General features: G+C 43.1%; 1 protein-coding gene across 1 annotated transcript in view; it reads left to right on the top strand.

Annotated features, from left to right (window-relative positions):
* The window catches only part of boc (BOC cell adhesion associated, oncogene regulated), a 33,743-nt gene that overhangs the window by 10,322 nt on the left and 1,916 nt on the right, over positions 1-21,505 (top strand). The window contains exons 2-15 of the mRNA XM_005797905.3: positions 7,137-7,265; positions 8,867-9,139; positions 12,739-12,885; positions 15,439-15,582; positions 15,833-16,126; positions 17,340-17,612; positions 17,706-17,974; positions 18,052-18,217; positions 19,601-19,669; positions 19,904-20,113; positions 20,379-20,554; positions 20,699-20,921; positions 21,019-21,204; positions 21,290-21,492. Coding sequence (XP_005797962.2) covers positions 7,154-7,265; positions 8,867-9,139; positions 12,739-12,885; positions 15,439-15,582; positions 15,833-16,126; positions 17,340-17,612; positions 17,706-17,974; positions 18,052-18,217; positions 19,601-19,669; positions 19,904-20,113; positions 20,379-20,554; positions 20,699-20,921; positions 21,019-21,204; positions 21,290-21,492 — 2,745 coding nt within the window. The 5' untranslated portion in view covers positions 7,137-7,153. The remainder of the gene's footprint in view (positions 1-7,136; positions 7,266-8,866; positions 9,140-12,738; positions 12,886-15,438; positions 15,583-15,832; positions 16,127-17,339; positions 17,613-17,705; positions 17,975-18,051; positions 18,218-19,600; positions 19,670-19,903; positions 20,114-20,378; positions 20,555-20,698; positions 20,922-21,018; positions 21,205-21,289; positions 21,493-21,505) is intronic.

A 21,505-nucleotide genomic window follows, 5' to 3' on the forward strand; every position in this document is an offset into this window, starting at 1 on the left:
TCAGAAAATTTTTAACTTTAATTGCCCATCTTGATTTTGGAAACAGGAAAAGTTATGAAAATCATATTTTCCCATTTTTGTAAAAAGAGCAATGTTCAGAACAGGTGGAACTGTGAGAATTAAGGCTGGCTCACTGTGTGTGTGTGTCTCACCGCTACACACAGTGAGTAGAAAGCTGAGAGCCTCACCAAAAATCCTTGTCTAAAAGTATAAAGAGGGTAAAACGGTAATTTGAAGGGATTATCTTGGACTGTAGTACTTTTACCCCAGGATTGTTCCAGAACCAGTACTACTGCATTACTAAAGGCCAGGTTTGTGGCTAGTAGCACAGTTGTTCATAATACCAGCTATGACAAATGATCTATGAAACTTTTGATTGGACTAAAGAACACACCAAGATCAGTCCACAGTGAAGTTTGCTCACAGCAGCAATATTTATTGTACTATAATTAGATGTTTGCTATGACAGAATTGCAAAATGAAATGTTTGTGCCACAGATTTGTTGAGAATGTGCTGATTGAGGGAATACTTATGGGTGGTTAAATTCAAAAAAGGGCTTCTTGTTGTTTGTGTTGTATGTCCATCTCCTGTTAATGAGGTTGATGGTAAATCGGGCAGGGTGCTGGTTTGTTAAGCTACCTCAGCACTCGTCTCATCGCGCGCCGCTCGGCACAAATCCCAGGCGGCGACCGAGAGGCCAGCGACCAGATTGACAGAGTAAGGGGAAAATATGTTGGGACACTCTCACAAACACTCCCTCTCATTGACGAGGCTCTGCTCTCTCCTCCCGCTCGCCTGCCAGTCGACGTCCTCTATATTAATTTAAGTTGCTGTTCGGCTTTCCCAGTCACCGCCCCCACTACCGCTGCTTTCATAAACCTCTTTTAACCGTTTCACATCAATCGATAAAGGCATTGACCACCCCCCTGTTCTTCCCTCCTGCCTCCACAGACTCTCCACTCTCTAACCTCTCTGCCACGTATCCCCCTCTTCCTCTCTCTTTGGTCATTGAGCAGGGCCCATCAGCTCTTCCCCGGGCCCTTCAGAGCAGCGTCTCCCTTTTCTCCAGGGGTCTGCGGGGTCTTTGTCCGTGCACCGGCTCACTGCTTTACAATGACTCTCCACTCTATTAAGGTGCGTTCTGCCTGTTAGCGTCGCCAGGGGCAACCGGCCTCCCGCATGGCAGCTATGCAGCTCGGCATTGTGGGCCTAGGGCTCAAGCGGGGGCAGTTGAACCCCCGGCACTCCTCACACTTGACACCGCATGTGTTTATCTAGAGGGGGGGCTTTGTGGTGTTTGGAGAACCTCCAGAGTGAAATGTTGGGAGGGGGGCATGGAGTGTAAAAAGACGTAAAACTGGAGGAAGGGGGGCAAATTTGGGGAGGTGATAAATATTCAACAGCTCAACTCCTCTGGAGTTACTACCCTGCGAGCACTTCACCTCCTCCCTCCCTCCTGCGTGCCTTCTCCATGCCAGAAAGCAGATGGAATGTGAGAGCTCAGGGAGGAGGCTCCAGTCTGGTTTTATCCAATTAGCAGGGTTGTCAAAATGAATTTATCCACGGAGGCAGGGGGACAATGGGACTGGCAGTGGCCCGAGAGGACAGGGTCCCTCGCTGTCTTTACTTAGCACGCTCACAATGAACTTCTGTCAAGTGACTCTCCTGCTCATCATCTTATAAGGCACTTGCATAGCTATGGTCATGATACATGCCTGTGCACCACAAATACTGTGTTGCATTGTCTCTTAGTTGTTCCTGTTTTGGGGTGTGTCTCTTGGGACTTGTCCTCCAAGAATTTATATCTCATTAAGTAACACCACATGTTTAAATGTTGCTGTTTTGAGGGGGTTTTTTATCTTGTAAAATATTTATACCTTGCCCGGTATGTGATTATGTTTTAGCTCTTGAAGCATGAGGCATCAGCCTTCACAAGAAAAATTAAGCCTTAAGGAAAGACCAGAGTTTATTAAGTGAGTTTATACGTTTTCTACATTGATTAGATAACTCTTGTAGTACCTGTTATTTAGTCTAAATGTAGATCAGTTGGTCTTGGAGATGTGGCCAACAGCTTTTCCAAATATTTTAACACTAATGATGAGATAATTTTCTATGCAAATGCTATTTTATGACCAGGCTTTTGTCAGTATGAGATTCTCAAGGTATGACTGCCTTCAGTCAAAGTCCCGCTTCTCAAGGTACTAGCTCGCATAGCTAAAATATTTACATTTTGTATTAGTTATCAAGAGCTTATTGCAAAGAATATTATCCTTATACTAATTAGAGTATAATAAGCTTATATCGGCAAATAATAAGTAGGGCAATCTGAGTACAGTCTGGCAACCTGAACAAACAGGTAGCTCCTTAGGTAAAGTTCATTGACAAGTGATCATTTGACATCTTTACATCTTGTGTGAATAGATCTCTATTACCTTAATAAGAGTGGTAGTTGGCACTTCTTTTCTTTTCTCTTTTTTTTTTACATTTTCACTTCATGTTTTTCAAGAGCAGAAACATTTTCAAACAACTGAACTTGATTCTTTTTTTGTAATGGAAGGAGAGAGTGTTGTAGTTTTCTTTCATCCAGCTGAATGGCCAATAGGAGAAGTAGGGATGCTGTGTCACACTGGTTGTTTTTCTAACATCTTACATGAATGAATTTAAATCTTAGGAGAGGTCTAAAAACAGAAAATGTTGTAGAGGTTCAGAAACCACAGCTTCTTATAATCTTGATAGACCTAGTTATCGATAAACCAAAATAATCCATTGCTTGGTTGTTTAGAAACAGCTTGATCATTTAAGAGTACAGTGCGCCACCCATAACCTTTCTGTGTAAAATCCAAAGTGGGAGTTTTTGCTTTTTAAACCTTTTCACTTTTATAAAAGTTATTCTGGCCAGAAACATTTAACACGTTCTGGTCTCAGTTCATGCTTGACAGGAAAGATCACTGGTGACTCACTGCCTCCTACTTCCACAATCATCCGCTTTTTCATAAATAACCACCAATAAAAATGGTGCCAATGGCATGATTGTGAAAGTTGATGCAGGCCTATATGATGGTTATGAAACAGTTGTTTCACTTAAAAACCGAACCACATTTAGCAGGCATTAATAACCTCACCAGAACTGGCTTCTCAAATAAAAGCATTTTATTGGCAAAAATCGGAGTATGCTAAATTCTCCTGGCTTAAATGGATACTTTTGTAATTAAAGGTGTTTATTTAACAAGAAACAATCTACCACCAAAATAAACTAACTGCTCTTAATGAAGATCCATGACTTGTAAAGTTAGGAATGTGTGTTCTTTCCATTGAGCTACTCTAGAGCCGTCAAAGCAGCTCTATGAGAAACTGCAGTTATATAACTTTTGTTTTTTTGTTCTTTGTCGTCTTTCATGAACGTCTTTAGGCCTGATGTCTGCCCTAAATGTTCTCTGTTCTCCAGACAGAAAAAATACCCATAAATCTAGTGAAAGCGGTCTGTTTAAGTTTCTGGATTCTAAGAAATGTCTTTACTTTATCTTTTAATGTGGTTACAGAAATGCTGTTTTCTCCTTGAACTGCCTAATTTGGAAAGCTCAAGCTGTTTTATACCTGCAATACAAGACTGTATTTTAGAAGTTCGCCACGCTGCACTGATCCTTGTGTTGAGGCTAAAACAAAACAGTCTCAGTATACAAACACAAGCTGAGCTGCTAATTTAGTGGAGCTGTCGGGGTGGATGTTCTGTGTTTTATCAGTCACCCTGATGCGTAGGAGGCTCCATCTGCCTCTACGTCTGTGACCTCTCTGGGAGCGATGGATGGAAAAACTTGGACATAGATGTCAGGCCAACTTTTCATCTTGAGACAAAGCAAACAGAGGACCCAGCTGACTAATGAATCAGACAGACAGGCTCAGAGGAACAGGGCTGCCTTTTAGGGACTGATGATATACGAGGGGGCTACTCATACCGCTGATACAACAAAGTATCATCTCTGTCTCTGCTCATGTCATGTCGTTCGTGTGTCGATTTTGGAACAAACCGAACAGGTAAGCCGTTTCAAAGCGGGGCAGCGTAACCCGTTGTGTGTCCGCTTGGCTGGTGGTTCAGTGTGGTTTACAGTTATTGACTCTCACAGCTGTGACAGGTGCTCGATACACATGTACAGCCAGCTGTCCTGAGTTGTGTCCATAATGCAAACAGCCACAAAAGCCACAGGCCTTCAGCTCTGCTGCCTCCTGGATCCAAGCAGTTTGCTGTTTGTTTACAGAGTAAACCCGCTACTGATGGGCCTCTCTGTGGACAAGAGAGTGAATGAGAAGGAACAAATCTGCGAGGCTTTATCCAGAGGTTACAGAAGGCATCATAGTTATTTTTTCTCTGGTCATTGTGATACTGTTAGTCTGTGAAATGATAATGATAAAACAAAAACTATTGAAGATAACCACCACGGTTTGAGAAGATTGATAAAGACTTCAGTGTCTGAATGGATTTGTTTTTTTAAACGCAGAGCTAATTGTCAGCTAAAATAAAATAAAAACCAACAAAATATAGTTATGTTGTCTACAAAAGGGAATTCTTCCAGGTTAATTGCTATTAGCAGAACAAGCTAATAATGCTAATTCTGTGTTTTTTCCATAGATGACTTTAGCAACTACCTATTCACTGATATGTAATTGGATGTATTTTGCATTTCAATGATTTATTGTTAGGGCCGGGACTGTTTATTTATTTCTTGATTTTAGCCTACAAAAGTTCTGAGTGGAACCTTTGTACTTGCGTGTTGTTTCTGGTACACTCATAAATCTGACACACAAGCAACATCTGTGAATAACAGCAACGTATGTCAAAGCTGCTACTCTTGGCTCACTACTGATCAGTGTTTCTCTTTCTATTCTAATTCCTGCCTCAAAACAATCTGATAGGATGTTGGACAAAAAAAGATGGCCTATCACTGAATTATTCAAGCCTAAAATACCATCTTAATGCAAAACATCTGCAACATACAAACAGCAGCAAGCAAAGATGTTCCCAACGCCATTGTTGGGTCCACAATTAAAAATGTTTAAAGCGTTTTTCAAAGAAGTTGCATGAATGATCAGGGGTTCCTGAAACATTTGAAAGCTGAATGAGTAGAATAGTACTTTGCCTGATGGATGAATAACCTAATTAAGAGAATAAACAATAAATATCTTTGTTTTTGTGCTCACATGTCTATTTACTCAGTAGTTTGGCAGCAAAAAGGGTTTTTGAATTGAGAATGTAGCGTATTTTGTTGATATATAGTTTTTAATAAAAATGCAACCAATTGCAATTAATTACACACTCTTGGTGGGTAAAAAATGCAATTTTTACCCACCCAGCGGCCATGCCAGATTTTGGCTTTGCTGTGGTCCTCTTGTCATTGAAAGTTGGAAAACCAACTGTTGGGACTGTCAGACTGCTCTTGTAAGAAGTAAAAAAAATAAAATAAAATTACAATCCATATCAACACACTATAAATTACACCAGAAAGGGAAGAAAAGCAGTACTAAAATCTACTCAAACTGAAAGCATGTGGGCCACTCATGAAGTCTGACTCACAGAATCTGCTTCGTGTAAAAGCCTGCCTAATAATTGCTCATTTCAGGAGTCCTCGCCTTCTATTTCACCACTCTTCTCTGAGCAGCATGCGAGTCCACCATGATTGATTTCAAGAAATAAACAGAAGATCACATGTTTTTTGCCTTTTACACCAGAGTATTACAGTTAGGGCTAGGGGCCTGTTTCTACTGGGTAGGTACTTGTGCGCAGATTTCTGATTCTGCATCCAAACTGACACGAAAAGAACCTAATTTATTTCAATGCGTATTAAAAAAAGCTGTTGAAAGTTACAGTAACTTGCAGCACCGCACATTGTGTTTTCATGCGAATGGCTTGCTGCTGCTGTTTTCATCTGAATTCATCATCTAGAGTTGTTTACACATTCAGGTTTCTGCAGAGCAATGTGTGGTCTGGTTTAGCAGTTGCAGACATTGGGAGCTGTTTTTCCATTAGCCTCCTCCTTTGCTCATTTTCAATAAATGTGCCTGGCAGCAAAACTTTTTTTACGGCTCCCATTAGATGATGAAGGTGCGCTGTAAGAGTTTCCACTAACTGTTTCTCCTTCTTTGCCCCCCCTAACCACCACCCATCCTAAGTCCCGTAACACAAGTCTGTATTTGTGTGCAAGAGAGCGCCATTAATCGTTCATCCTTCTCCAGTAGGATAAATGTGAAAGTTGTGTTCTGCTTCCACTATTACAGGACAGTTGAGTGTGTTCAGAGGCATGCAATCGTATGTTTGTAAGAGTACAGGGGGAGAAAGAGAAGTTCACTTTTGCAGGACCACCCTCCTCATCCTGACGGGAAGTTGTTAGTTTAACCTGACAGGAAAGAATTCAGGAAACTTGGCTAAGACGACAGTGGAGAGAAAAGCTCTCCTCTGTGCGTTAGCTGTTCATATACTGGCTATTACTCTCAATATATTCTGTTCTGGGGAATAAAATAGTACTCCTCTACCTTCAACACACTCATCACTGCTGGGATATACATTTCCCCCAACTCAATCCCCCTTCTCCTGTCCTGCCTCTCATTAGTTGCTCTTTGTCCCAGCTCCTGAATGCTGCCTATGTGTTTTCCCCTTCTCCTTTTCCCTCCCTCCTTCCCCCATCTAAGCCCCTCTACCTGTATCGGTTACACCTGAGCGGGAAGGCGGCGGGCTCAGGTTACGGCCTGCTGAATGAGGGCGCCCCTTTGATGAGTGCAAGCTGGAGTGCGGGTGCAGGCGGAGAAATGGGGGCTGAGAGAAAAGAAAGGCTTTATTTGTGTCTGGAGTTTTGGCTGCTGAGGGTGCTGCAGAGTGCAGCCATCTCACCTGGGTTGTGTTAATGGCTGCCTGTTTTTGTTCGCGCGTACACAAGCTAGATCCGAGCTGACAGAGGAGTGCATGTATGAGTTCAAGGCTGCCTTTTTTGGTGAGTGTTGTTTGTCTCCCAGTCGAATCATGTGTTTTTTTGGCGCAGGTGTTGGTGTTTTTGTGTGAGCCAGTCAGATTAACTGTGCTTAGGCTGTTTGTTTTCACTGCGCTAAGTATGTAAATGACCCTCTAATCATTATCTGTTGTGTTTTTCAGGGCATAGTGCATGGAAAATGTCTGGAAAGCAAGACTGGACTCCTTGGATGAAAAAGAGAAAAGCTCCAGTGTTTTGTGCTCTGGGTGCAGTTCTGCTGTGCTGCCTGCAGAGCGGCGCTTCAACCACTTGTGAGTTTAAAATCAACTGAAAGTTCATCTATTTCAGTAATTGAATTCAACTGAAACTCATTTGTTGTACATAATTACTGCATGCAGGGTCATAACTTGAACCATTTGTTTTTTCATTTCTGTCCTTATGACTTATAGTTAATTAAATTCTTTCTCAGTAAATTACAATCAAAGTTGAGGCTGTCCACTACTTTTAGTTTATGTCTGCCACACTTTCTCTTTCCACTCAACTTTCTATTAATATGTTTGGATACAACACTTAGTAATTGTAGGCTACAACATGGCCTTGACGTAGTTATTGTGTATTAAAAGTTTTTTTTTAATTGATCTTATGTAATAGTAAAGTTTTGTAAGAAACAGATTATTTTACATTCCCTGTAAATTGTAATCATCAAAATGGACAGGAATAAACACTTTTAAATATATTTACTGAAATGATAGACTTTTTTCATCAATATTCATTGAACATGCTTTAAAAAAATGTTAGATTTTAAATTCATTCTGCTATTCTTTAGTTTTATTAGTCATAATAACGCCGCTCCCTGCCATTTCCAATCTCCTCTCATTGGACGGTGCTCCGTGTAACCTCCCTTTCCAAGTGCTCTGTACATTTAGTTTTTCTAAACACCTGGTGCATGATAAGTCGTGCCAGGACATTTTCTGGCTTCAACACAGGGAGTGAACTGTTTTATATGTCTGGCAGCAGCAGGTTTATTTGAAATAGATTTGAAAGAGGAGGTAATTTGGACGGGCTTGGATCGCCACCATGAGCGAACTGAAAATGAAAAGAAGCTTTGTATAGAAAGCTGGAGTCAGTTCCTCATTAATCAAATGAATAAATGAAGGTAGTTGGTTGAATTATTTATTATTAATCGATTTAGTTTGATTAGTTGGTGGTACACCTTTTACAACTTTCATAGCAAATTTAATGTAGATGTAAAGTTTGATTGTGCAACTATATGGATAAATAAATAGATGGAGAGAAAGAAACATCTCTTAATTAATTATCCATCCGGTCCATTGGTACAAAATTCATGTATAGTCTCATTATTCCTCTTTTTCCCTTCCAGTCTGTGTGTTTTCCAGCTGGGATATTTGAAAACTGACTACCATTTAGTGCATTCGTTATACTCTTTTGTATTTATACTTATAAAAATGTGTGTGAATCTTGTATAATGCAAAACCACCAAATCTTGCGAAATATTTTTGAGTTTCTAGTGTCAGGCCTAGTTTTTAGTGGAAATATATTAGTACTGTATACTTAAAATAAGGTGAAACTAACTTACAAGTAACTGTTCAGCAATGTGGGAGTCAAAACTTATTCAATATTGATAAGGAAGGTACTAGTTGCACTGGCAGATTATTTACCTATTTTCACAAATATTAAAGAATTATTGACTTAAAACAAGCTTCTATATCTTGCTGAAAGGTTTCTTGTAAGTTAGTATAGTCTCATTTCAAGTGTGCTAGGATATTTGCAATAGAAACTAGACTAAACTGCGTAAGATTTTGTGTTTTTGCTGTGTAGGTTTCTTCCAAATGTCATACGCTGCTCTGTCTTTAACCCTGATCTCGGTGCGTTTGTATATTCATCTCTTCAGATGAGGTGCCGGTGTTCACTGAGGAGCCCGTGTCTGTGGTGCAGAAGCTGGGAGGCAGCGTCATGTTGCGCTGCAGCGCCCGACCCGCCTCAGCCAAGCTCAGCTGGTGTCTCAACGGCGAGCAGCTGTCGAACGGCGATCTGGGCGTGGTGCTGAGCCTGGGCAGCCTTCTCATCCCCGCTTTGACCAACCGGACGCTGGGCAGATACCAGTGTGTGGCCAGCACCGGCGCTGGTTCTCTGGCGAGCGTGCCTGCTAATGTCACCGCTGCCAGTGAGTAGCCACCCACACAAAACCGTAACAAATAAACACACAGGCCTCTTTATGGTTTAGTCAGAGTATCCAAAAGACTCCCTCAAGTTGATTTTCCTCGAGTAGAACAAAAACAGTGAGTAGGTGGTATTTGTTTGCTTAAAACCTTTATCAATACATTGTAAACTCTGTACTTTTCCAGTGGTTATAGCCTGTTTGAATCTCAGCTCTATTGAGGGCTAAAACTATCTGAAGTTTTTCTTCTTACACTGAAATTCGGATGAGAACTACAACACTCGTGTGTTTACTTGGACAAAACAGCTGCTTTGATAGTGAGTCATATTGATCTATTAGTTAAAATAAATGATTCCTCATGCTTTCAGTGCTTGGCTGCACCAAGTCTGCGCTCTTATATTTGATATGCATCATGGGACTGAGAGAAGGCCTGAAACTGTGAAACATGAGCTTTAGGAATGGAGGGGACCCTGGGGCTGGGGGCCGGTCTGAGCAAGGGGAAAGAAGGGACCAGCACTCACCGTGGGGGCCCTCTACCTTCAGTGGCTCCTTTTTTTTTGCTCCTCTCAATTCCACATTCCACTCCACAGGGCCTGACAGCAGGCCTGGTCAGAAATTACAGCCCCATTATCGGGAAGAGGGCTGGAGGGAGATAAGACTGGTGTGAGTGAGTGTGTGTGTGTGTGGGAAGGAACTGGGGTTGGCGGAGGATATGGGTTTAGGCAGGGCTGCTGTTAACAGTATTGTTTTACATGCACAGATGTGATTGATGTGTGAAGTTGCCTCAACTTGGGAAGCTCGGGGTGTTTTTAGGCCAGTCGAGACAAGACCCTGACAAGAGATGAGACGGGACGTCACACTCACACTCTCACACGTCTCTCTCTCTCTGCACATTTTCACTCCCTGTCACTTTCTCTCCTCCTCCTTGCTTTCATTACTTTTTACCTTCCCTGTTTTTTTTTGGGGGGGGGCTGTCATCTGCAGCACTGATCTCTTTATCTTTCCTTTTTCCAGCACAGCATCTCTAGTGCCTCGCAAAGCGTTTTCATGTTTATTCCCTTACAAACACAAACGTTAATGTATTTTATTGGGAGTTTATGTGGCAGACCAACAGAAACGACGGTATAATTATGAAGTGTAAGGAAAATGACTCCTGGGCTTTCAATTCTCTTCTCAAATTGAAATATAACACTTGTGGTATGCATTGTTTCCAGCCTGCTCAGCTGCAGATCTTTTGGGGTCTGTCTCCATCAGCTTTCCTCATTGAGTCTAAAAATGTTGCCCATTTCATTTAGCGGATTGTCTCCGTCTAACCTGACTGAACTTGAGCTATTTAGCAAATCTTCTCCTGAGTCTTTTGCAAAAACAGCCCCACAGCATGATACTGCCACCCCTTTTTCAATGAGCATTGTGTGCTCTTTCCATGTTGAGATAATAAGTTCTCGAAGAGATGTACTTTAAACTTCTCCAAAAACGCTAAAGTGCATAAATACTCCTGCAAGGCGTTGTACACAGACATTAACAGTTGAATGTGTATAAATCATGCTGGAACAGCCAGATGTGAAGCTGGCTTCTAAAAAAAAATAAATAAATAAATAAGAATGTCTCTAATTTAATAAAGGTTCTCCATGGCCACCCCCAGATCGCCTAAGGAATCGCTCCATGGGGAGCCTCCACGTGCTTTCCTTTCCTTCTGAACCCTCTTAGCTGTATGCACATGTTTTTTTTACCATCAGTCTAGGTTGATTCCAGACCCTCTGTGCCATCCAAATCCACCCCCAACCCTCTTTTTTTTTCTCTCTCTCTCCCTCTTTGGCAGAACTTTAAAAGCTGCTCGCTCAAATTCCTGTGCTGACAATCAACCCCGCCGTATATCTGCACAACACGTTGCACAAACATGTTCAGATTCAGACGCAAAAACACAGACAGGCCTCCTGCTGCTGCGCATAAAGATGATGAATACACTGTCTCTTCTTGAAATATTTTTCGTGGGCCCTGCCAAGCTGCCCTGGTGTGGGAGGTGTGCTTCATTTTATGCATACAATCAATCCTCTGTGCGTGCAGGGATGCTCGCTCGCACAAAAAAAGTCTCACACACACACACGCACACCTGAGAGGTATTCTGGACGGGTTGTTTCGGTGAAGAATGCGGGAGGAGGGAGTTGAATGGAGGGTTCAGAGGTGTAAATGGAGGGTGATGGGGGTTAGGGAAAGAAGAGGATGGGTAGATGCGAAGGCTGGGGTTGTAAAAACAGCACCCGATTGATTTAGCAAATGGAGCGCCACACACACCACTAAAGCTTTGCCTGCCCCGGCTTGGATTCTCATCTTTCAGAATCGGCGCTGACAGAGTCTTGAGATGGAGCTGTTGAGTGTGTGCGCGTGCTTGTGTGCGTGTGTGTGTGTGTGTGTGTGTGTACCCTGATCTGCCTCCCTCATTTCTCCCATCAAAGCTCCTCCAGATGCTGGCAGGGGGTTCACATCCAGCACGAATAGCAAATTAATCTGCTGTGGACGTGTTTGCACCAGTGATTTGACTACATCGTGGTGAAAACCAAAGCCCTGATTAAGATTTGCTTATTGAGTCAGAGCCGTGTATAAATCTGATCAGCTGCTCTTTTTTTTTCTCTCTTTTGCTCCCCCCTCCCCTTTTCTTTTGTGCTAAAGTGTGTGACCAGTCCAAGAAAAACACAGCAGTTGTAGCACCTCTGGAAAGAACGGAGAGCCTGTGTTTGTTAAGAATAAATCAACAAAAAACTGGTAGACGTTTAATTACGCTCCACAAGAAGTTTTATTTATCTTTCATTTCACTCTTGAACTCCTCCTTGACGAATTTCTCCTGCTCTCCCTCCCACTCCAAGCTTCTCCCTGCCCTCTTTTTCTTCCCTCGGCTTTTGCTTTCTGGGGTTCTGTTTTGTTCTTAAGAGCAGAGCTTTGCCACTTCCTCTCGAGCCCAAACTGGAAATCTGCCCCTGTAACTCTACTCTTTCACCTTTGACCCGTCCTCCTCAGCCCTCTGGGCCGCTCAGGCTGGGGTTTTTTAAAGGAGGGGAGGTGGGTCACGGGGTCAGATGATCATCTAGGCCGTGCAGACTCTGTGTCTGCAGGAACACGGTCGCAGCACATGGCTCCAGTAATCCCGCTCCCACGTTTCCCACAGACTCCGAATCAGTTCCAGTCCCGATCTGATGTCGGGGAGGATTGATGAGACCTCCTCGGATAGTACAGAGACCCCGTTTTTGGCTTTTGAATGAAACTATTTTGATTACAAGAAAAAACAAGAAACTGGAGTGATTTAAAAAAAGAAAACCCCCCCAAAAAAACATTTTTTATGAAATTCCAGCAAGTTTAACTGGATCACACAGTGGGGAAGAAGAGAAACAATGTGGTTGCAACACAGCAGAATGAAGCTGCTGTGACAGACACTCAACACGGAGACATCGCAGTTATTATTGCTCAAAATATTGTGGTTTCTCTGCTTCTAAAGCTGAGGACTGACTGTGTACATGTGCAGCTAGATGAATTTTATTTGGTGCGCTTTGCTGCTGAAACGAAGCAGTTGCGCAGCTTTCTGACCGTTTCCGTCATTCTGTGTGCTGTTGCAGAGCTACGGGATTTCGAGCCCGACATCCAACAGGAGATAGAAGTCGATGAAGGCAACACGGCCGTCATCGAGTGTCACCTTCCGGAGAGTCAGCCCAAAGCTCAGGTCCGCTACAGTGTCAAACAGGAATGGCTGGAGACGTCCAAAGGTACCGCTCCTCGTTCTCATCCCGCATCCCATTTTAATTCCTAAACTGTCTCCATTATTTACAGGAATGCTGTAATCCTCCCCTCTGACCGCTTCATAAAGCCTGCGATAAGGCCGTTATCTGGGGAATGTTGCAACATGGGAATGTAGTTGTTTGTTTTTCAAATGGTTTTACTTCTAAGTCTCCTGGAAGAAAAGAAAAAGCTCCAGTGGTTTGTCACTGGTATGCTGATGATGCCTGGGAGCCGTAGGTACTGATATCTGTCTCTTATCTGAGGAAATGAATACCACATTGTCGAAAGCTGGCGGATTGTTCTGATTCAGACTCAAGGGCGCCACTATGTGGCCTGTTAGGACAGTACAGCCTTTTAATGGAATGGCTCTGAGGGCTCATGTTACAAACCAAAGTTTTGCAACGTGGACTTTTTTTGTTGTTGATGTTCTTGTTTTTATTTAGCTTCTCTTCTTTGTCATCCTCTTATTCCAAAGTGCCCTAATGTATTTTCAGCTGCCTTTGTGCTTTTAATGACTGTAGAGGCCAAGTAAACAAACCCTGACCACAGAGTAAATTAACTCTGCCAAACATCTCCATAAATCAAACTGTTGCTAAAGGTGGTTGCTAGTCACACATTTTGTCATAACTGTTGCGAGATATCGAATACAGTAGTCGTGAGTGGATAAAAATACTTTGCCCAGAGTTGCCAACATTTGAGTTGAAAGCACAATTCACCAAATGATCAGTCAAAAACAGTTCATTTTCAGCAAGAGGGTTGTCTCTTTCTGGAAATCTGAAAATTCTCCAGGTTTTGGGACAGATGTATCTGTACAAATAAAGACATGCACACATCTCCTTTACAAAACAGACTATACATTCAAGTAAAAAATAGAATTGAGGCCATCACACACAATATTCAGATATACAAATTTAATATTTGAGTGAAAAAGCTCAGATTTTCCTTTCTTTGCATGGGATTGTTAAACCATTGCAACTGTTCAGAAGTTTTAAGAAGCTCTCTGTGACTTCTCATTGTTTATGAGGCGTCGTGGCACTGTGACAGAGAGCAGTCTGTTATGGCTCAAACAGAAATGATATGATATGATTAATGTTGTGTGGGAATTGCAAAAGACTGCCAACATTTCTAAAATCCAAATTTCCATGACAAAGGGATTAAACAGAGAAACTTTGCTGCAATAAGTTGGGTAAAACTTTGGTAACTAAGAGTTGATAATAGGGAACATATTCTTCTTCCCTTGGTAACAACTTCCACACTGAAATGTGTTGTTGTAAGTGCAGCCTGGGATCGTTTTAGTATGGTGCATTCACTGTTTTTGGAAAAATGTTGCTTCTCAGTGCATTTTCACTTTTTTGTTGGAGTGAAACAGGGCTGCAGGTGAAGTCATTATTGTAAAAACTACAATGCTACTGATGCAATTAAATTAGCTTATATCAGTATTATGTTGCTATGGAAACAGCTGAACAAGCTGTTTATTTTGGCAAAGTAATGCGATTGTTTGGGTGAATATTTTGATATGCTCTCTCTAACTCTGGTATTCCTCCCAGGATGCCTTCAGGAACAGATTTTTTTCCCCCAAGCACTCTTAACTGACTGTGCTGCTGCCACGCATACTGACAACCTCATCGTTAAATATTTCAATGTAACTAAAGTTTGGTGATGAAGTGAAAAACAACAACTTCTCTCTCTTTGACATAAAAATTAAGAAGGTGATTGGTGGCAGATGATATTGGAGGGCTATAGTAGGGAGGGCCAGCAGGTTTCCAGGGAGAGAGAGGAAGTATCAACTCCAAGTGACTCAACATCTTAGCCATCCTGAGGAAACGACACCAAAGACTATAAAACATGCGCAGAGGGTAGTCAGGACTCTAAAGAGAACTGACTAACTGTGTTGACTCAATCATAAACGGCTGTCGTCAGCTTTCCGCATTCGCAGTGAGATTTATCTGGGCAAAGTGAGAAATGGAAGAACTCTCATCACTCCAGGAGAATGAGAGTTGGCAACCTTGCTATGCTCTTTAGTTTTTATTGTTTTTTTGTGTGTTTGTTTTGGAGATTGGTTTTACACTTAACCAGCACTGGGTGTGAATCACACGTTTCTGCCTCTGGGTTTAGATTGTTTCATAACCAACTTTCTGAAATGAAAAGCAGCCGTTAACCATATGATATCCAATCATGCATAAAAGACCTTAATGATAAAGTATGTTCTCATAGTTTACTGCGATAAAGTGTGGTTCAAAATCCAATGATTGGGTTTTGGTTTGGACGTCATGATCAGGTCCATTTTGTAAAAATGGGTAAACACAATAAATGCAAATGGGTGGGGATCATATAAAGTTTCCAGCAAATGACATATGACTAAACTGAATAATTGGAGATTTTTGCATTTTATATCTTTTTGGCGACATACGCAATGGTTTAAAAATGGAAGTAAAGCCAGATCAGGAGCCTTTTTAGGTCTTGGATCCACTGAAGTAGATCTCATTCTTTGTCTTTTGGGCTTCTCTCATCCAGCATGTATTTTCTCTTTTTTATTTTAGGAAACTACCTCATCATGCCATCAGGGAACCTGCAGATAGCCAACGCCACCCAGGACGACGAGGGGCCGTACAAGTGTGCTGCTTACAATCCTGTCACTCAGGAGGTCAAAACGTCCAGATCCACCGATCGCCTGCGCATTCGCCGTGAGTCTGGCTTTTGAACGTCAACATCAAGGCAAAACAAGGAGATTTAATGTTTGCATATTCTTTTGGGTTTCTAAAAATCTAAACTTATGACCATAAGAACACAGTAACAACAGCATGGTGGTAGAGTTCCTATTTTACAATTGTCAAAGTTGGAGATTAAAATACGTAAATGTTTTAATTTAGCATCTGTTGCATCTCTCTCCCAGTTTCATTATCCATATCTCGACTCTCTCCGTCACTCTTTCAGGCTCCATGTCCGAAGCGGCTCGCATCATCTACCCGCCGGCGCCCCGATCCATCATGGTGACCAAAGGCCAGCGGCTGGTGCTGGAGTGCGTGGCCAGCGGCATCCCTACCCCGCAGGTCACCTGGGCGAAAGACGGGCTGGACCTGCGCTCTCACAACAACACGCGCTTTCTGCTGAGCAACCTGCTCATCGACGCCGTGAGCGAGGGCGATTCGGGCACGTACGTCTGCAGAGCGGACAACGGCATGGGCTCGGACCGATCCGCCACCGTGCTCTACGATGTTCAAGTGTTCGGTGAGCAGATGATTTATTACATTCCGTGTCTCGCTAATTTGGCTGTATTTTTGTCTGCGTCGTGAATTTGGGAATTATTTTGTCTCCTGTTTGGCGAAGCTGCAAGACAGAGTTTTGTCTGTGTGTGTGCAGAAGCGTAGAAGACAGGCTGGAGACAGGGCTCTTTATTCTATAGCTGCACTTGATTGAACGTGTCTAGGTTATGGATGGCTGTTTTTACAGTGATTTAGTGTGCGTATGCGTGCGTGCATGTTTGTGTTAATGTGTTGTGAGCTTGTCTCTCTACAGATGGCTCTAATTAAAGTCAAGAGTGCTGCTGTAGCTGTAATGAGTTCTGTCTTTACCCCCCATTCACAAGCAGCCAACCATCAACTAGTGGGTCTAGCTCACTCTACACACACAAACCTTTTAATATGTACAGTGACTTGCAAAACTATTTGCACCCCTTGAACTTTTTCATGTTTTGTTGCATAATAGTTGCAAACTGCAATGTGCTTTGTTGTAATTTTATGCTCTGGATCAAGACAAAGTGGAACTTAATCGTGAAGTGAATGGAAAGGTTATTTTAAATTTTTACTACATAAAACCTAAAAATTGTAGAAACAATTGCAACAGCCTTTTTGGTTTTTGCAATACAGCTCAAAACTAGTCGGATGAGATGAAGAGTGTCTGTGAACATCACTTTTTTCCTTCTTGCCACAGACTCCTAATTATATTTTAGTCTGGGTTTTGACTTGGCCATTCTAACACATGAATGCGCTTTGATCTAAACCAGTCCATTGTAGCTCTGGCTGCATGTTTAGGGTCTGGGCAGTAAACTTTTCACAAAGTCTCAACATCTTTGGAGGCTTTAATGGGTTTTAGTTCCATATTGACTTTCCAGACACCTCTGACCAGCTTTCTTGTATTTGGTGAAGAAAAACGCCCTGTAGGATAATGTAACCACCACCATGTTTCAGTGATTTGAACGAAGACTAAAACGTTCAATTCTGGACTCATGTGACGGGAACACCTTCGTCCATATATTTGCTGTGTCCCCTTGGGTTTTATTTTGGAGTATCAGAGTAAGGAACTGAATACGAATGCATGAAAATTCTTTCAGGTTTTTGAAAATGCAAAATGTGAAAAACCAAATGTCCTTTTCTTTCTACTCTAAGGCGACTTATACAAAACCACAGACTCTTAACCCTCATGTGTACCATTCCTCCTGCAGAGCCTCCCCTGGTGACCATAGAGCTGCAGCAGCAGGAGGTTGCGTTCGGAGAAACTGTGCGGATCATCTGCCAGGCCCGAGGAAAGCCCACTCCGTCAGTGACATGGCTCCACAATGCCCGACCCCTCGCTCAGTCCTCCCGCCACCGCCTCACCTCGCGGGCGCTGCGCATCTCCAACGTGAGCTCTCAGGATGATGGCCTGTACCAGTGCATGGCGGAGAACGGGCTGGGCAGTTCGCAGGCATCTGCTCGCCTCATCACGGTATCGACCGGTAAGCTGCTGTAAATTGGTGCTCCGCAACGAGGTTTCTCTCTGTATTTGGAAGCCTTCAGATTTGATGGGGTTTTTGTTTTTTGTTCTGTAGGGATTTCATCTCGGGGAAGGCTGCCTCCTAATTTTCGCCCACTCAGTCCTGATAAAGTGCTGAAAGAGCAGCCACCTGTAAGGCCTGGGGCTGCCGGAGCCATGCTGCCTCTGGACTGCTCCTCATTACCAGGACAAATATTACCTGCAGAAGCCCCCGTTATTCTCAGCCAGCCTCGAACAGGCAAGGCAGACTATTATGAGCTGACCTGGAGACCTCGGCATGAACGAGGGTCCCCTGTGCTGGAGTATGTGATCAAATACAGAAAGGTAACAAGGGCCCTTATGAAATCTACATAGCACCTCTTCCTCTTTTCTCTCTGACCAAGTCCTGTTTTTACTTCTAGGAGGGTCCCCCTCTTGCTGAGTGGATCACTCGAAGTATCTCAGGTTCCCTCCATAAGCTGATTCTAACCAAACTGCAGCCAGACAGCCTGTATGAAGTAGAGATGGCTGCAAAGAATTGTGCTGGTTTGGGACAGCCAGCCATGATGACCTTCAGGACTGGCAAAGGTATGATAGATACATGCATCTATTCTCTCATTTTGTCCTGACATATCCCATGTAATTCTTTCTTGAGTAAAAAATAGTTTAGAGGGGAAAAAAACTTTTCCAATCAGAAGTGGGGAACATTTGCCTAAACTTTCTAAGGTTTCTAACCTTGCTGGAACTACCATGTTATACCATGTGTTAGTTTTACTCCATTGTTTTGCACGTTGACCTAAAAATTCAATATTGGTATCATCTGACTGAGCTCCTCCTTCTGCTTGTTCCTTGTATTCACACTTCAATCATGATGTTGCAATGTTTCCCCCAGAAAACTTGCTAAGCCTGGCGGTTGGAGCGCTCTGCAGTCATTCATCCAGTGGCCTGTTGTGTTTTTGAGTTAAAAAATGTTTAAAGTTGATGGGGAATGTGAAAACAAATCACTTAATAATTATGTGTCATTGGAAAATTGGAAGATTAATATCTGAACACCAACTATAAAGTTTTAAAAAATGCAAACATAAGAAAACAATTAAATAAATAAGCCATGCTAAGCCTGGTGGGGGCACAAGTAAAGCATGGTGGCCCTCCAGGCTTATAATACTCTGGGGGAAACCCTGTGTTGACAGATTCTGCCGCTTAAGCTGTGGATCTTTTCATTTCACAGCGTTACTTTGAGCCTCTTGGCTGCTTCACTGATTATTGGTCTCTGCTTGCCTGACCTGTCAGTTTGGGGCGCTCAAAGTCAGTCCTCGAGGGCCGGCATCCTGCATGTTTTAGTTCTCTCCCTGGTAGTACGAACAACCTTTTCAGCATGTCAGTGTTCCTCTTAGGCCTTCTAACGAGTCATCATTTGATCCAGGTGCGTTAAATCAGGGAGAGAGCTAAAACATGCAGGATGCCGGCCCTCGAGGACCCACTTTGGGCTCCCCTGCTATAGATGGTCTAAATTTCTTCACAATTTGACCTCTGACCTATCTACCTTGGTCTTCATGATTATGTTTGTTCTCTAATATTCTCCAACTAACCTCTAAGGTCTTCACAGAACCTGAGATTGATACTCAGATTAAACAACTCAGAGGCGGACTTTTGAAGTTAATTGACTGCAGTTGATTTTATTTTGGGATATCTTGGACAAGGGTTTAAATATGTAGATTTTATTATTTTCTGTGAAAACGGTTGAAAACCGTGTATCCTATTCTTTCCACATAACAGCTCTGCACTTTTTTGTGTCGTTTGTGGTTTTGTGTGACAAATTCTGTGGAATTTCCTTTTTATGAGGCACTGTAATCAATTTCACCATTTTAAACCCATTGTTCACAACAAAAAGAAATGTAATCTGCATTTTCTCTTAAGATGACTCAAGGAAATATCTGTAGCACTAAACAGTTTTGTTTTTTCTGTCTTCAGTGCGTAAAGGCTCCGGAGCGTCCAACGACCCACCAAAAACCCCAGCTGTCCCTTCACCGAGCCTCTCTCGTAAGCCTTCTACCTGCGAACGCAACAAATCTCTGATTAACAGCACTAATGACATCAAAGGCCAAAGCTAGGACTAACCTCAGCTACTAACCCTCTCCTCTAACAGTTTTCTCTCTTGCATTTCTGTCTGAAGGATGAGCTCTCAGTAAGTTGAGCACTTTGAGGCTGCATTGTTGTCCTATGATTTATTTCCATATTGTTGCTACATATTTGACCCCACCCTACCCTCCGCAGCTCCCGAAGCTCCCGATAAGCCCACCGTCTCCATGGCTACGGAGACCTCGGCATACGTGACTTGGATTCCTCGTGGCAACCGCGGCTTCCCCATTCAGTCGTTTCGGGTGGAGTACAAGAAGGTGAAGAGGCCCGGGGAGGACTGGGTGACGGCGGTGGAGAACATTCCCCCATCCAGGCTGTCTGTGGAAATCACGGGCCTGGAGAAAGGTTGGTTTGGAGGAGGGGCGTTATTGGATGTCGTTCCATGCAATTATGACGATGATGCCCTGAGTAATTACAGTTCCTCGGTCTGTAAATTTATCACCATAATGAGTATAGTTAAAGCCATTTCAGTGATTGCTGCCATTAATCAAAACATAACTAGGTTACAATTAACAAAACATTTGCTTTGAGAAAACTGCTTCACTCTGCCTTTTAAGTGTCTGAGGAGTCTGGGGCCGCTGATTGCGAATGTTCGTTCCTCTCCCTGTAGGTACGTCCTATAAGTTTCGTGTGGTCGCCGTGAACGTAATCGGTTCCAGTCCACCCAGTGCCCCCTCCAAGGCCTACACTGTGGTGGGTGGGAAAACCCACGAGCGTCCCGTTGATGGACCTTACATCACTTACAATGAAGCCATCAATGAGACCACGATCATCCTGAAATGGACGGTATGTGCCCAAAGACATTTTGACAGTCAGGGAGGATCTGAAATGTCTGAACTTTTAAGTCTGGAAATGTATTTTTATATTTAAAAATACATAGGGAAACTGGGTTTGATATAAAGCTCATTGTGATCGTTACCTCCTCACTAGTATGATCCTGTGAACAACACGCCAATCTATGGTTTCTACATCTACTACCGCCCGACGGACAGCGATAATGACAGTGACTACAAGAAGGATGTGGTGGAGGGGGACCGGTACTGGCATTCGATCACTGACCTGCAGCCAGAAACTGCGTACGACATCAAAATGCAGAGCTTCAACGAAAAGGGCGAGAGCGAGTTTGGCAACGTAGTAATTCTTGAAACTAAAGGTGAGAGCATTTACAGAGGATGTTTGTTAGATTTTCTTGAACATGTAGCTATCTGACTAAGATCTTCCTAAGCCTTTTCTATTTATTTTTTCCTCAGCTCGTCTTAATAACCCGCGACCTCGGGCTCCAGAGCCTATAGATCCAGAGGCTGAAGCCCCCGGCGTGCTAGTGCCACGGCCTGGTGACCTCCCCTACCTCATCGTTGGTATTGTCCTAGGAGCCTTTGTCTTCATCATTGTCGCCTTCATCCCGTTCTGTCTCTGGAGAGCCTGGGCCAAGCAGAGTGAGTTTCCTCAGAGATCCTCAGGTTTTTGATGACAGGCTATTGCCTTTGTACGTGTCCTAACTCATTACTTCTCTACTTGCAGAGCAAGCATCAGACTTATGCTTCCCAACTGTGGCTGCTCCGGTCTCAGCGTGTCAGTACACCATGGTTCCTCTGCAGGGACTGGCCCTGGTAGGACACTGTCCCCTGGACTCTCACATGAGTCCTTCACGCAGCGTTTACCCTGCTAACGGAGAGTACATCCAGAACGGAAAAGCTCAGCACTGCCTTCCAGGACTGCAGCAGGTGAAAACACTTT

Source organism: Xiphophorus maculatus, chromosome 21 (assembly GCF_002775205.1).
Source record: "Xiphophorus maculatus strain JP 163 A chromosome 21, X_maculatus-5.0-male, whole genome shotgun sequence".
Classification (NCBI taxonomy): domain Eukaryota; kingdom Metazoa; phylum Chordata; class Actinopteri; order Cyprinodontiformes; family Poeciliidae; genus Xiphophorus; species Xiphophorus maculatus.